The following is a 16,437-nucleotide window of genomic DNA, read 5'->3' on the forward strand; positions in this document are numbered from 1 at the left end:
TGCTTCCCTGCGTCGGGCCGACCTGAATTCCTCTCCCCGACGTCAATTCTGCCGTCGGAGAGGAAGTTCCGGCCCAGCCAGGCAGTGATTGGTTGGCCAGAACTTCCTCTCTGATGGCAGAATTGATGTCAGGGAGAGGAAGGCTGATTGGCCTGGTAGATCGCCAAAGCAAAATGAGTCTATCACAGAGCCCGGGATAATTAAATTGTCTTTTTTTTGGCATTTTTGTCACTATCCTTAGGCTCCAACTACTGGAGTTGCCATCAAAGCACACTCCAGCCTATCCAAACCATCGTCATTTGCGGAACACAGACTGTAAAAGTAAGCCCAGCACTGTCCTCATGTTTCAAATTACTGGAGTTTCTATTGAAGCCCTCTCCAGCCCTTCCTAAACTGAATTTCCATATATGGTATAAAGGCTATACATGTTTGCCCAGTATCAGCCTTAATATCTAAGCATAACTCGACACATGCAACCATTTAAGTTTTGTTTTTTTATACCATTCATTTTCTAGTTAGAGATCCTCTGCATTCATACTAAGACTTTATGAATTCTGTCACTGTTTTTGTCTCCATCTTCTCCCTCGGGAGGGTATTCCAGGCATCAACCACCTTCACCATGAAAAAGATTTCTGACATTATTCCTATATCTACCACCCCAAAACTTCAATTCATGTCCTCTAGTTTTACCATTTGGTCATGAATTAAGGTTGTGGGGTACTAGATTTAGGAATACTGTCAGGAAATTATTTTTCATGGAGGTAGTGGTTGATGCCTGAAATGCCCTCCTGAGGGAGGAGGTGGTAGAAATAAAATGGTGACTGAATTCAAAAAGGCATGGGATAAACATGGAAGTTTGCTAATTAAAAAATGAATAGTGTAAAATGGTATGTGATTAATTTCTGAATTCTTCGTGGTGTACTGTACAATAAAGACAATAGCCAAGCTACTGAACTGGTAAACTGCTCTGATATGTGTTGTGATGGGTGATATATTGAGCTCAAGTGTGGAGATGATTTTTCATTTTGGGAGAAAGGGGGACAGGAAAGGCAGAAGGTTGTTTTTGGTCTAGCAGCTTCCTTCTGCTTATTTGGGCTTACAACTTAACTGAAACCAACTTGTTTGGCTATGACACAATGAGACTTCATTAATAACTATCAAGGGACTGCAGTCCAGTATCTTATCTCTTCTTTACACTCACCTGTCACAGTTTATGCAGCAGCACTCTTTGGCCAAGGGCCATACATAAACTTCTCAAAAAAAAAAACCCCACCATAATAAACCTAGTAATAAACTCAATCACATACCCCATTCAACACACTCTAAAACTTCTGGGAATGATGATAGACAAGATGCTGCACCATGCAACCACAAATCAACAAAACAATACAGAAATCATTTGCGGTCATGAGAAACCTAAGGCAAGTTTGAAAATTCTTCGACAGAAAACAATTCCAGCTCATGGTCCAGTCCCTAGTCCTAGGTCTCCTTGACTACTGCAACATCCTCTATCTCCCCTGCCCCGCAACAATGATAAAACAACTACAAACAGTACAAAACACAGCCCTGAGACTAATCTATTCACTAAGAAAACACAACCACATCACCGAGGCATACCTCGACTCACACTGGCTCCCAATTCAAGCAAGAATACTATTTAAATTCTACTGTCTATTATTTAAATCCATAAATGGTGACAGCCCAGCCTACTTGAACAACTGCCTGATGCAAATTACCACAACCAGACATAGGAGAACCCAGACACCATTCATATACCCTCCAATCAGAAACATCAAACAGAAAAAAACTGTATGATGGCCTTCTAGCCACACAGGCAGCAATACTAGACCACCAACTCTCCAATCTACTAATCGCAACCCCAGATTACAAAACTTTCAGAAAAGAAATAAAAACCCTGCTATTCAAGAAATCCATGCAAACTAACTAACACCATATGAAACATTTCAATCCTCTGAAGCAACTCGCTCTACTCTGTAACACCTCTGGACATGTCCAGAAATCCTCTTCTGTAATCCGCCTTGAATCGCAAGGTAATGTTGTAATAAAAATCACTAATGTAATGTAATAAAAATCTATTTCTAGACCGCATTACCTTTAAGTTCTATGCGGTTTAAAAAATAGGAATACACTGAAGATGAAAGTTAAAAACTAGGGACCCAAGAACTTTGAGAATAAATAAGTCTTCAATTGTCTCCTAAAATGTAAATATAAGACAGATGTCAATAATAAGTTTTAACTCCTTGTCTCAAATTGCAGCCTGATATGAAAGCATCCGATCATGATATCTTTTCAATTTACAACCTTTTGCCGATGGAAAGGTCAGAAGGACTTTAGAACTTGGAGAGAATTTTTGAGTAGTTAAACAGAATAATCCAATCAAGTAAGGAGCATCACCAGCTAGAACTTTGTAATATAAACAACCCAACTGAAAAATAACCAGTGCCTCCACTGGCAGCCAGTGTAATTATCGGTAGAATTGAGATACATGATCATATTATTTCAGGCCAGTCTTACTGTAGAGTTTTAAATAATTTTCAATCTTGAAAGATTTTTCTTAGTTATAACTAAATAGACTATATTACAATAGTCCAAATGGCTCAGCACCAATGATTGTACCAGCAATTTAAAGGCCAAAAAAATCAAAATAAGCCCTGATAGTATGCAGTTTCCAAAGAATCTGAAATCCTTTACGAACCACCTGAGATACTTGATTACCCATAGTCAGATTTTGATCATTAATGACCCCCAGAATCTTAACAGTAGAATGATGAATCAGGTATTGAACCATGGCTCCCCACAGAATCCTGCATTCATAGGCTTTTAATTGTATCAGGTGTTGCCATTGTGCAATGACCAGACTCCCCTTACCTTCCAGGCACCATAATTGCTGCTCACACAGCATCTCCACGCTAGGCTGATTTGGGATTAAAGCATTAACTCTGGAATCAAACGCAAATTCTACTATGCCATTAGGGTGGTCTAACGTAACATAGTAGCAGAAATATTTTTGAGAATCAGCTCAGAATTCTTTGCCATATAACTTCTTTAAACAGCTGCTATGCCCACCATTTAGGTTATTAAGGAATCCACTGTGCTGGGATTCAAAGGCAAATTAGATACACATCTCCTTATGAGAGGCATAGAGGGATATGGGTGACTAAAACTACATCAGGTGTATACCTGACTGGGCCTCCGCGTGTGCGGATCGCCGGACTCGATGGACCATGGGTCTGATCCGGAGATGGCAGTTCTTATGTTCTTATGTTCTTATTTACTAATGACACAATCATTCTAATCCATGCCTATTAATGACACAATCATTCTAATCCATGCCCAATGTTCCCTCTAAGCGGAGCGCATGAGTGATCGCTCACTATTTTCAATGGCATCGCTCATACTTTTTCTCATGTCACTCAATCGAGCGCAGGCGGAGATGAGAGGATGCGGCGGCGGTCTGCCCTACTCGCGCAGGACCGGCAAGATCAACATCAACAATTTCCTGCCGGTCCGCACAGGACCGGCAAGATCGACGATCTCTAGTTTGCGCAGTCCGACAGTGTGCTCTCTCCCCTCCCAGCGGCTCTCCTTACTTACAAGCACAGCGATTCAGGAAGGAAGCCTTGGGGCTTTTGCTGAGTCGCGGCCGTCTCTGATGATGCAACTTCCGCTTTCCTCAGAGGCGGTGCGACCCAACAAAGGACCCAAGGCTGCCTTCCTGAATCGCTGGGCTGGCAAGTAAGGAGAGTTGCTGGGAGAGGAGAAAGCCACTGTTAGAGGCTGGGAAGCTGCTGGGCATGGTGAGAAAAAAACGGACAGCTGCTACTGGGCCTGGAGAGGGATAAGGAGAGATGCTGCTGGGAGGAGAGGAAGGAAAAGGGAAAGGAAGAAAGTTACTGCTGGACAGGCGGAAGAGGGAAGGGAGAAGAAAAAAGGAAGGAAACAGCTGGCAGGGAGATTAGAGGAGGGGAAGGGGAGAGATAGGAATGAGATGGGAAGGGGGGTCAGCAGAGAAATTGAGAGGGACAAAGATGTTAGATCTGGTGTAAGAGAGATAAAAATGAAGAGAACAGTGAATCTGGAATGAATTATGTAAAAATGAGAGAGGGGCATAGGCTGGATGGAAAGAGGAGAGGGGCATAGAAAGAAGACAAATACCATATGGAAGGGGGAGAGGTCAGACAGTAGATGGAAGGGGCAGATGCTGGATTGAAGAGACAGAGAAGGCAGACGCTGGAAGGAAGAGAGTGAAAAGAAGATGAAAGCAGAAACCAGAGACAACAAAAGGTAGAAACAAATAATTTTATTTCTATTTTGTGATTTGAATATATCAGATTTGAAATATATATTCTGCTAGAGCTGGTGTTAGACATAACTTGGGGACTGCAAAGTCCAGGCAGTGGCTTAGGGCTCTCTCTGACCAGGGGGGCAGTTGCCCTAGTTGCACTCCCCTAATCCTATTCCTGCTATGTGTGACTGCGGTATTCTGTTAGCATGATATTTCTGTGTAGCATTCTGTAATAATTTGGCTTATTCAGTTTTCTTGATAGTAGAGGGGATATATGTGAAGGGGAGGGGAGATAAGGGTTTTGTTGATCCTTGCTCTGTATTATTTGTATTTATAAAATGACAATTGTACAGAATATTGTTTCTTTTTATACTTTAATAAAATACATTCAGTATAAAATCATAACTGAGGCTTGTTCGGATGGGATCAGATGGTTTGCGAGGACCGAGCTCGCAGAGACAGGGCGGAAACGGGTTTTTGGAAAACTGAAAAGAATCTAAGAGAATATTTGTGAAGATTGAAGAACTGATGATATTACGTAATTAAAAAAACTTTAAGTAAATTGTTTTTCTTCTAAGTTTTGAGTATTTAACCCTCCCACAATCTCACGGGCAGTCGTCCTCCGCGCCTGTTCATAAATTTGTGGAGTATGTAACTTGTCGCTCATGCATATTTTTTTTCGCACACACCTCATCAATCCTTAGAGGAAACATTGTCCATGCCTATTAATTATTCATGCCCCTGCTTTCAACTGTCTTCACTTAGCATTTGGTAAACACAAACTTGTACATCTGCTGTGATTGATATCTGAATTCTTGGTGGTGTATCTGTAAAATGAATACAAAAGCTCAGCTATCGAACCGGTAAACCACTGTAATGGGTGATATATCAAGCACTAAATAAATTTGGAAACTTGGAGAGGCTCATATTACACCAGAGATGATAGAAATCAAATGTATCAATGTTACTAATATTCTATAGAACTATGCTACTGTTCCAAAGACCATTTAGCATTGAAAAACCTGCACTGTAAGGATGACTATGACAAAACTATGGGCTCCTTTTACGAAGGTGCACTAGCATTTTTAGCATGTGTTACAATGCTGCATGCGCTAATCCCGCACTACATGGAAAATATTAACGCCAGCTCTATGGAGGCATTAGCGTCTAGCGTGCGCAGCATTGTAGAGCGTGCTAAAACCGCTAGCGCACCTTCGTAAAAGAAGCCCTATATATCAAGTATATTGGTATTAGTCCCCTAAATTAGGATTAAAAAATCTTTTATCATAAATTGTACTGTAATTATGGCAAATCATAACCTGTTAACCATCTTCTGTGTATGTTCAACCTGCAACTCATTCTGAGCTCTTTGGGGACAACGGGATAGAAAACAAATTAAATAAATAAATATATCTATATATGAAAGGGAACAGTACACTTAGACATGCCAAGCCAAACTGACTAGATGTCATACTGCGGGGGTTTAGAACTCAAGGCATTACAGCTAGTTGGGCTTGTTCACACTGCAGATGGAGAACTGCTCAGGAATGTCTTGACTGTGGAAGCCACTTCAGTCCACAGATATTGTCTGAGGACAAAAGGACAATAGATAGATGACAAATGGCAACAAAAAATCTCAAGACACATGCCCACTCAAATAAAAGACATTCTTGATTTTTTATAAACTTTTATTATGCAGATCCTGGGTACACGACCAAATGGAATTATAGCATGATTGAGGTATGCGTGGGGATGGAGACAACAGGAAACCCATGGAAATCCATAATTATGGGGACAAAAAAAGTCATGAAAGGATGGATTGAAAGTGGATGAGGATGAGAAGGGATGGGATCAGATTAATGCCCCCATGCATATTTCAGCTCAAAAGAAAAAAAAAATTAGTAATCAAAACCTTGATGAAAACTGATGCAAGTTTTCAGCAAATTTTGGCAACAAAGGAGATAACCAACAATGATGAAAATATTCATTGATTTATTTTGGAAGATATAATCTTCACTGAGCTAGTCTCATCTATGTGGCTGATAATCAAGGTAGATAAAAATCAATGATTTTAAAAAATTGGATAGTTTTAAATAAAATGCTTTTTTGAGGAAAAATCTATCTAAAGATAGTTTTCTATTTAAGTTACATTATAGTCCAAAATTTATTCATCATGAAATAAGGATTAGTTTTTAATTACTATTTATCATTTTTATAGTGCTGAAAGGAATACGCAGCGCTGTACATTTAACATGCACCGTATAGACTCAAATATAAACCGATCCAAATATAAACTGAGGTAATCTTTTCTCCTAAAAAAAAAAAAAAAAAAAGAGGTGGGGGAAGGTTAACTCAAATAAAAACCAAGGGTTCATATTCAAGTGCCCTGACCTGCCATGTTCTGCACCCAGCCCCCATCCCTCCCGGTCCTGCAAGGCTCTGCACTCTGTTCCCCTTCCTCCCCTGATGCATTGCAGGTCTCTCTCCGGGCCTGCCATAAGCCCTGGTAGTTCAGTGATGAACCATGATAGGTAGGATCCCTCCCAGCTCCTGTCCCGCCCAACTCTGAAACATTCCACCTCCTTCCCACCTCCTAGACCTCTAGAAAGCCCTGGTGGCCCAGCGGTAAAAGAGGACAGGAGCGATCTTCCTACGTTCTTGCTCTATGCAGAGTCGCTATCTAAAATGACTGCTGCGAGTTCCCAAAATATAATTTATTTTAATATCTTGGGAAGCGAGTTGCAAAAGTTGAAATCAGCATGAAAAGGCCTGACAAGACATAGTCAATGTGACCTAAGGATCAGTCAAGTCAGGAAGGGAAAAAGAAGGTAAAATTTGAGTGACTGAGGTAGAAAAGAAAAAAAGGAGGTTACCGTATTTTTTGCTCCATAAGACGCACCCTAGATTTAGAGTAGGAAAACAAGATAAAAACCCATTCTGAACCAAATTGTGTACTAATATATACCAGGCTCTGCACCCAGCCTCCCTCACTCCCTGCCAGGCTCTGCACCCAGCCACCCCCCCTCACTCCCTGCCAGGCTCTGCACCCTGTTCCTTTCATTTTTCATATACACACAGCAGATATAAATTCTCAAAACTGATACATTTTGATCACTAAATTGAAAATAAAATATTTATCCTACCTTTGTTGTCTGGTGATTTCATGAGTCTCCTTCCTTCCTTTCTTTCTTCACTAAGGCCCAACAATTGTCCCTTTCTATTCCCTCCCTCCCATGTCCCAAGTTTGTGCCCCCCTCCCCCTCACTGCCTTCAAGCCTTTCTCCTTCATCCTCTCTTCCATGTCCTGAGTTTGTGCCCCCTCCTCTCACTGCCTTCCAGCCCGTCTCCTTTGTCCTCCCTCCCATGTCCCGAGTTTGTGCCCCCTCCCCCTCACTGCCTTCCAGCCTTTCTCCTTCGTCCTTCCTCCCTCCCATGTTCTGAGTTTGAGCCCCCTCCTCCTCACGGTCTTCCAGCTTTTCTCCTTCGTCCTTCTTCCCTCCCTGCGGTGCAAAGCCTACCTTCCTCCCTCCCTGCGGTGCCGAAGCCTGCCTATATACCACCAATTCCTCCTCCTCTGCTCCGATCCGCTACTGCTCAATGCAACTCCAGGAAGGTAAGGTAAGGGCCTGCGTGCAGTGATTGTACGTCGCCAGCCCATAAGCCTTCCCCCGACGTCAGTTCTGATGACGGGGGAAGGCTTGTGGGTTGGCAAAGTGTAATTGCTGTACGCTGGCCCTTACCTTACCTTCCTGTAGTTGCGGCACAGCGGCAACAACAGGCAGATGGGGAGCAGTGGCGGGGGGCAGGCGGCAGTCAGCCCAAGTACCCCCAACAACGGGACATTTAAAAATATATGACGGGGTGGGTGGGGGGTATTTAAAAAATTTATCTTTGCTGCATAAGACGCACCGACATATATGTCAGAGGTGGTTGTAGTGATGGAATAGAGCAAGACAAGAAAGAGGAGAAAAGACAAATGGACAGCATTTGAAGAAGAATTTGCAGAAGATGGAAAAGCAAACAAAGAGAAATTGGAACCAACTTGAAGGAAAAAACAATCTCCATACTAGAAGGGTGGAAAAAGCATTTTATTTTGAATTTATTGACTGAAATATGTTAGCTTTGGGAAATGGTGGTCTCCAGTCTACTGAGTCTTTCTTAGGCACTACAAAGTATATAGAGTGCCTGCCTAAGACTGATTCTATGTCCAGTACACACTCCACAGACTGAATCTCCAGAAATTATCTTACCATCGCATAGATTTTGGCTGCTTTCTCTGGCCTGCCGATTGGGAGAATCTACAAAAGTCCAGAAGAGGGGGGGGGGGAAATCCAAGCTTTTAGCCCTCTTTAATAATGTCTGACACCCACTCATCTGGACAAATCTTCGCCCAGTCTCCCTGTACTCCAAGAGTCTCCCTCCTAGTCGAAGGAGATTGGGCTCTGGCCTGGCATCATTGGGACGTCTTGGGAATGGCTGCTGAGCAGGAACTGGACATCTAAGCTTGTCTGGAGCCCCCCAACCTCTATCTAGATTCATAAAATGATCTCTGCACAGAGAAATCAACTGCTGAATAGTGGAACCGTTTGTGACTACGAAAGGATCCATGACTGGACTCCCCTGGGATTTGTGGTCTACTGTCTAGCAATGACTTAGGACACTGATCTGCCATACTGGCCATAAGGTCGTCTAACCCTTTGCCAAAGAGCATTTGCCCTCTGAAAATGAGCCTGCTCAAAGTATTTTAGCTTTAGCTGCGGAATCTCCTGCCCATTGTCTGATCCAGAGCATTCTTCAGGCTGAGAAAGAATAAGATGACACCTTGCTCATTACCCTAAAAACATCCTATAGGGCATCTGCTACAAAATCCACACCAATAGTAACACCTGGGGGAATGCACTCTATCTGTGGACAGATTTCAGTGCAGCATCTTATGGCATTTACACACCACAGCCGCCGCTTTCAGACCCAGAACTAAAGCCTCAAACTGCGGTCCTATGCATCCTTTAATATCACTCCTTCTTCACTAGGGAATGATACTTGCCCTACTAATGAATCCAACTTAGGTGGGGTAAAAAGTTGCTGGAAATTAAGAGCTATTGGGTACAATTCTGTCAAGCCTTGGCAACCCCTCAGGGGGCCCTCTGGTGCCTCAGAGTACTTCATCAACATCATGGTTATCTCTGGATATGAAGGAAAAAAATGTGGTCTGGGTCTTAGAGCTGCTCGTAAGTGAAGTTTGAGCTGTGGAAGTCTGTGGGAGTGCCAAATTTAATTGCTGCATAGATACAGTAATGACTTCCATTAAATCTGCTGGTTTGAAAAGTCTGCACCCCATTGGGTCCTCTCCCTGTTCTACAGCTGAGACCCATCTGAGACTCAGAATCCTCTCAACCTGTGGATTCACTTTGATGGAGTAAAGGCATTGACCGTAACCCCCAGTCATCCCAGTCTTTTTCTGACTGGAACTCTGGTTTCTGCGGCAAAGCTTTTCGCTGGGGAATTACACTCTGTGAAGGTAAACACCCATGCACCACCACTGGTGATAACGCTAGACTATGCAGATGCTTTATAAGCTCCAAGAATCAAACTCACAAAATCAGAGTCAAATCCATGACCTAGATCTCTGTAGGGGAACTTCTGGTTTCCAAATGAAACAGATTCAGAAATTATGAAGTCAGCAATCCCTTCAACATGCTGGTGAACTTAAAATAATCTACCTGTTAATGAACACATGAAGTAGAATTCATAGCTTTAGTGACTGTCTTCAAATGAAGACTAGAAGCAAAGGCATTAGCGAGCAAAAAGGAAATAAATTGGATGCAGTGTCCTCAATATGATAAATTCCCTGTACTTGCCTCCACCAACCTTCCCCCCCCCTTCCCTGTATTTGCTCATAGCGCTTTCTTGACTGCTTGTTCAGTAATTTCACGCTAGGTCAACTAACAATGTAAGAACAGAGGCTCAATTTCAAACTGTACTTCCCCAGTGTCACTTATTTGTGAACACATGGCTGCATCCAAAATTGCTTTTAATATTCAATCTAAACTTCCATTTAATTGTTACTAAACTTATAAACAAATCTAGAAAGATTTTGGGTTCTTGTGCTTCTCTCATATAGCATTGTAAATAAGTCCTATGGATCTCCTCTAGATAGAGGAATGTCTGATACTTCATTGCTGGGAGAGATAACAGAAGTAGAACTCTCCAAGCATTGCTCATGATCTCAGAAGTAAGACATGCCAGCCTTATATACGAGTCAAAGTATTCATGTGTAACAGATAAAAGTTCATATTCACACAAAATCAAAAGCAGCCTGGACACTTAACCAATTAAGAGCACATGCATCCCATCTTCATAACAACATAGAAAAGAGTGTTCTACTCTTCAATTTCCTAATTTTCCCACATTTCATCTACGAGGCCTAGAATCTGATGAATGCTTGTCAACATACCTAGAAATGAGACAGTTACCCAACAGGCAGGAGCTAGATTCCAATAAAACCTAAGTAGTTAGGTCACAGTCTCAGACATGTATCTGATTTGGCTACTAATATCAAACAACATTTAGCACACTTGCTTGCTGAGTACTCTTGTCTTTTCATTATAAATCTGGTGTATACATATTAATTGCCAGCCACCATGTAAAAAGTAATTGAAAGGTTCCTGTAATAAAGGCTAAGAGGGTTTTTTAAATTTATAATAATTACATATGAATAAAATAATTTGTAAAATATATAAATTCAACAATCAACCCTCCTAGTAACAAGATGCCCATAACTAAACAGATCCACATCCAGATCCTTGAAATCAATCCTCATTTTCTGCCTGATCCAAATTACCCTGAAATGGAACATTTTGGACCAGGAAGCCATAAATACATTCTAGATTCCAACCCTCCCATCAGTCTATATCCACAATTCAACATGAATGCATTTACTTATGCATTCCCCTTTTCCTCCTCCTCATTTCCATAATTCTCAAGTCCCCTGATGCTGCTGCTTGCACCACCACAGAGACCAGTGTGAATTAGATTCAAGCAACACTAGCTGAATACAACGAATGACCAGGGGACTCAAGTAGGATTGATGGCACCTTTTTATGCTCTGAGCTCTCAGCAGAATTCCCAAATAGTCTCACTTCTCCAAAATGTCAATAAAAAAATTGGTTAAGATGTATGTTTGCAGAGTTAAGAGGAATTTATTTTAGAACAAGCATGGAGTACAGATGTCAAATCTGCTGGCTAATAATGGTTCCCCTGAGACAACAAACTGCAAATTACTTTGAAAATAAAGTAGACTGACAGTTCACCTTTACACTGCTACAGAGATGGAGGTCACTCTTCTGAGCATCTCTGTCTAAACAGAAAGTTTATGAGACTGCTAAGCTTGTCCCTAGTTAGGCGATACCTTATGACATGCTGAAGACAGGTTGCAGCTCAAAAGAAAGCCTCAACCAAGCCTCTACCTCTAACCCAGTGGAGGCAGTGCATGCAAATCTATTTCATGAGTATTCACTGAGGATGTCCTGAAGTGGCTGGGCAGGTCCCAAGAGCTGGGTAAAGAACTATTGTCCTAAACAAACCATAGACCATGGGGTTGGACCTCTATTTCTTTTATCAGTACTGAAGAGAAGGGCAGGCAACTCCTTAAAAGAACACTCCTGTAAATGCCAGTGGTGCTCTCTAACCAGCAGAAACACAACTAGGGCTGCAATGGTCCCAAGCATCATGCCTATACTTTCAATATTAATATGAAACATGTGTGTCCAAAGATCACACACCTAAAGCTGCAAGTTGGCTCTGTTCTTACAAGAAAAGCAAAATTATTTTACACTTTACCCTGACCCACAGCAGCGTAGCCATGGGTGGGACTGGACCCATCCACTTTCGTTCAAGGCCCACCCAGCAGTGTCTCCTCGGCTTGACTGGTAAACAGAAAACTAGCCACTTTTGCTGGGTTTTAGTGGTCCACCAGACAGGCAGCATTCCCTCCTGATTCGTCCATCTTGCGCTGCTGCCACAGTGTGAACATAAGAATAGCTTTAAAGGGTCAGACCAATGATCCATTCTAGCCTAGTAGCCTGGCCTCATGGTGGCCAATCCAGGTCACTAGTACCTGGGAAGAACCCAAAAAGTAGCAACATTCCATGCTATCGATCCAGGGCAAGCAGTGGCTTCCCCCATGTCTGTCTCAATAACAGACTACAAACTTTTTCCTCCAGGAAACTGTCCAAACCTTTCTTAAAACCAGGTACGTTAACCGCTCTTACCACAACCTCTGGCAGCATATTCCAGAGTTTAACTATTCTCTGAGTGAAAAAATATTTCCTCCTCTTGGTTTTAAAAGTACTTCCCTGTAACTTTATTGAGTGTCCCCTGGTCTTTGTAATTTTTGACGGATTAAAAAATTGATCTGCTTGTACCTGTTCTACACCACTCAGGATTTTGTAGACTTCGATCATATCTCCCCTCATCTGTCTCTTTCCAAAGCTGAAGAGCCCTAACCTTTTTAGTCTTTCCTCATACGAGAGGAGTTCCATCCCATTTATCATTTTGGTTGCTCTTCTCTTTTCTAGTTCTGCTAGCTCTCTTGAGATAAGGCGGCCAGAATGGAACACAATACTCCAGGTGAGGTCACACCATGGAGCGATATAGAGGCCTAATAACATTCTTAGTCTTGTTAACCATACCTTTTTTAATAATTCCTAGCATCTTGTTTGCTTTTTTGACTGCTGTTGCCACCGCACATTGGGTGGAAGGTTTCATCATATTGTCTACAATGACATCCAGATCTTTTTCTTGAGCGCTAACCCCCAAGGTGGACCCTAGCATCTGGTAATCTAGCCTTCCCAAGGTAGCGTGGGTCCCCTTAGCTGCAGATTAACTGATGGTTCTCCAGCATCCTACCTTCATAGGAAGTCAGTGTCTTAGTGGGGTGTGATGACTTCCTGTGAGAGCAGGTCATTGCAAACGTATCAAAATGTTGCAGCTGGGGAGGTCCCACACTGGCTTGGGGAGGCCAGAGTCACGCTGTGGCAGCAGTGCTAGATGGACAGATATTTCATTTACTTGGGGGGGGGTGGGGGCCGAGATGAGATTAAATTTTTTTGGCATATCCCAGTGGTTACACCTTTCCATGACCCACAAGAGAAAACTTTTACAGAGAAAAGTTTCTCAAAAAACAGCATATGCCCAAAACACAAGTGGATGAGTAGCCTAATGATTAGAGCAGTTGAATGAATTAGAGAATGGCTTGGAGGCAAATTTTTCCTTGTCCCCATGGAAACTCATTTTCCCATCCCAGTGAGTTCTTTTCCTACCCCTGCCCCATTCCTGCAAGCTCTGTCCTTATCTGAAAAAGCCTCAAACACTTTAAAATCATAAGTGTTTGAGGCTTGTATGGTTAAGGCAGAGCTTATAGGAATGAGGCAGGGACAAGGATTGCAATTAAACTTGAGGGGACGGTACAGTGAACATTTGTCCCCGTATCATTCTCTAGAATTCATACCAAGTCTTGTTCAAATCCCACTGCATTCTTTATGATCTTGGGCAAGTCACTTAACCCTCCATTGCTTCAAGTACAAATTTAAGATTATAAATTCTTCGGGAACAGGAAAATATCTACTAAAACTGAATGCATTTGCTTTAAGCTACTAGTAAAACCAAAACTGTTATAAAAAAAACTAATAACTACCAAAAACCTTTGGTCATAAAAATACTTATTAAATTCCCAAAAATGTTGAACAAATAATCTGGTAATGCAAAACTGTTCAAATAATCTGGTAATTGCTGTTCAAATAATCTGGTAATGCAAAACTGCAACAAAAACTTGCATGAAATTTCTCTCCTATCACCACTTACCTGAGTGGCCATTTTGCCATAGTCAATCCATCGCAGTGTAGCAAAATTTGTAGACTCGGCACAGTTGAATCCGTGATTGAATCCAGCATGATAACCATATGGAAATGTTATCATGAATTCTCCAGCCTCTTGGGTTATCTGAAAACAAAACAAAACAGACTATAAATACTACTAAGAGGAAGAACCTTTGTAGCTTACACACACTAGGGAAACTAATGGCAAAAGTGACCAGTTGCAGCAAAAACATTAGAGAACAGTTATTACTAGAAACTGTGGAGCCTAATTCAGAGAGTTTAGGAATTTTGGGACCGATATTCAGCCTACGGCAGTAAGTGAGTTTATAAATGCTCACAACTGCAAGCTAAATTAATCCCAGATTTTCAATGCTGGAGCATGTTTTGCCTCCAGCATTGAAGATCTTGTTTGCAGCTCACAAAGCACTCTTTAATGGTATCCCCCTCTACCTTAGACAAACTTTTCTGTTTAAAGTATTTTATCATAATTTCCAAAGGCAAATACAAAACCATCTAATATAATAAAACTCTAAGCCGCGCATGCGCACTCCTTCTGCGTGCGCCGGTTTTCCGTGAGCTGTAGCGACCCGCAGGTAGGAGTGCGCATGCGCGGCTTAGGGTTCTGTTTTTCGGTCTGGCCTGCTCCCTGCTGCTCCTTGCTGTTTTTCGCTCTGGCCTGCTCCTTGCCGTATTGTATTTTTTAGTTTAAAGACGCAGTGGTGGCTCCTCTCACGATCCCCGCCTGTGTCGGACTTCCAACGCAAGTGGGGATCATGAGAGGAGCCGCCGCCGCGTCTTTCAACTAAAACAATACAATAAGCCAAGCCGAGCAGGGAGCAGGCCAGACCGAAGCTCCGACTTCAACTGCCAGTTGGCCGGCTCCCTTGCCAGAGTTATTTTTTCAGTTTAAAGGTGCCGCCGCGGGTAGCTAAGGGGTGGAGCGTGGCGCGTGTCCAGGGTCCGGGTGGAGAAGCCGGTGCTGGAGCCGCTCGCGCACATTAACGCTGGTTAACGTGCCCCGGAAAAGGCCTGAAAGCGACAGGGAGGAGCCACCTCAACACAAAGATGCCAGCAGAAATGAAACAGGGCTGGATTTTCAAGGTCTGCTTGACTTGAAGCATTTATTTCTTGATAACAATGTTCTCAGCTTTTTTAAAGTTCAAAAATGTAACTATTGCAGACTGCTGGGGGGGGAAGGAAGGGAGGGGGAGCAGGAAAAGGTGTTGATGGACAGGGGGGAAAAAAGGAAGGGAGGCCTACTCCTGGACAGGGGGAGCAGGAAGAGGTGCTGATGGACAGGGGGGAGGTAAAACAAAGGGAGAAGGGCTGTTGCTGGATAAGGGGAGCAGTGAAGGGGTGGTGGTGAAATAAAGAAAGATAGATGGGGCAGGGAGAGAGACAGAAAGAAAAAAGATAGACGGGGCAGGGAGAGAGACAGAAAGAAAAAAGACAGACGGGGCAGGGAGAGAGACAGAAAGAAAAAAGATAGACAGGGCAGGGAGAGAGACAGAAAGAAAAAAGATAGACGGGGCAGGGAGAGAGACAGAAAGAAAAAAGATAGACGGGGCAGGGAGAGAGACAGAAAGAAAAAAGATAGATGGGGCAGGGAGAGAGACAGAAAGAAAGGAAGAAAGAGACAGGGGAGCAGAAGAAAGACAGACAGACATCTATTCTAGCACCCGTTAATGTAACGGGCTTAAACACTAGTCCATCTACAAATTTACACTCTTCAGCAACAAACCAGCTTGTCACTTAGTGACTCAGGAAACTTGACTTTTGTGAGATTCTGTTTTTGCTGTGAAACTCCTATCCTCTGGAATCTGCTACCAAATGATATCTGTTGCCAGTGGCGTACCTACCATATGTGACACCCGGGGCCCATCATTTTTTTTGACACCCCCCAATCTATATGAAAAATATGATTTTTAGTAACAATCTACATATCGCACAACAAGAGTGTACCTAGGAAAAAGCAGCATCTTAAACACTGCAGTGAGCACTAGAACACCAACACATACATTGTAAAACTAAACAAACCAGATCCTGCACAGTCAATTGATCCTGTACAGTCGATGCTATCAGAAAGCCATGCCCCTTTCATACACACAGACAGATATACCCTCGCCCAATACAGAATAATCAAACTAAAAATAGAAATATGTAGACAAAAGTTAAACTGAACTGCCAAAAAACCAGACTGCATACAATGCAACACCACAAAAACAGTAATACATGTCCTCTAATACTGTGCAAAAT

General features: G+C 42.5%; 1 protein-coding gene across 4 annotated transcripts in view; it reads right to left on the bottom strand.

The window, feature by feature from the left end:
* Window positions 1–16,437, bottom strand: part of KDM4B (lysine demethylase 4B) — a 354,261-nt gene that overhangs the window by 149,818 nt on the left and 188,006 nt on the right. For all 4 annotated transcript variants that reach the window (XM_033955335.1, XM_033955336.1, XM_033955333.1 and 1 more), the window contains exon 8: window positions 14,168–14,305. In XM_033955335.1, the coding sequence (XP_033811226.1) occupies window positions 14,168–14,305 (138 nt within the window). The remainder of the gene's footprint in view (window positions 1–14,167; window positions 14,306–16,437) is intronic.

The sequence above is a fragment of the Geotrypetes seraphini genome, chromosome 8, assembly GCF_902459505.1.
Source record: "Geotrypetes seraphini chromosome 8, aGeoSer1.1, whole genome shotgun sequence".
Lineage (NCBI taxonomy): Eukaryota > Metazoa > Chordata > Amphibia > Gymnophiona > Dermophiidae > Geotrypetes > Geotrypetes seraphini.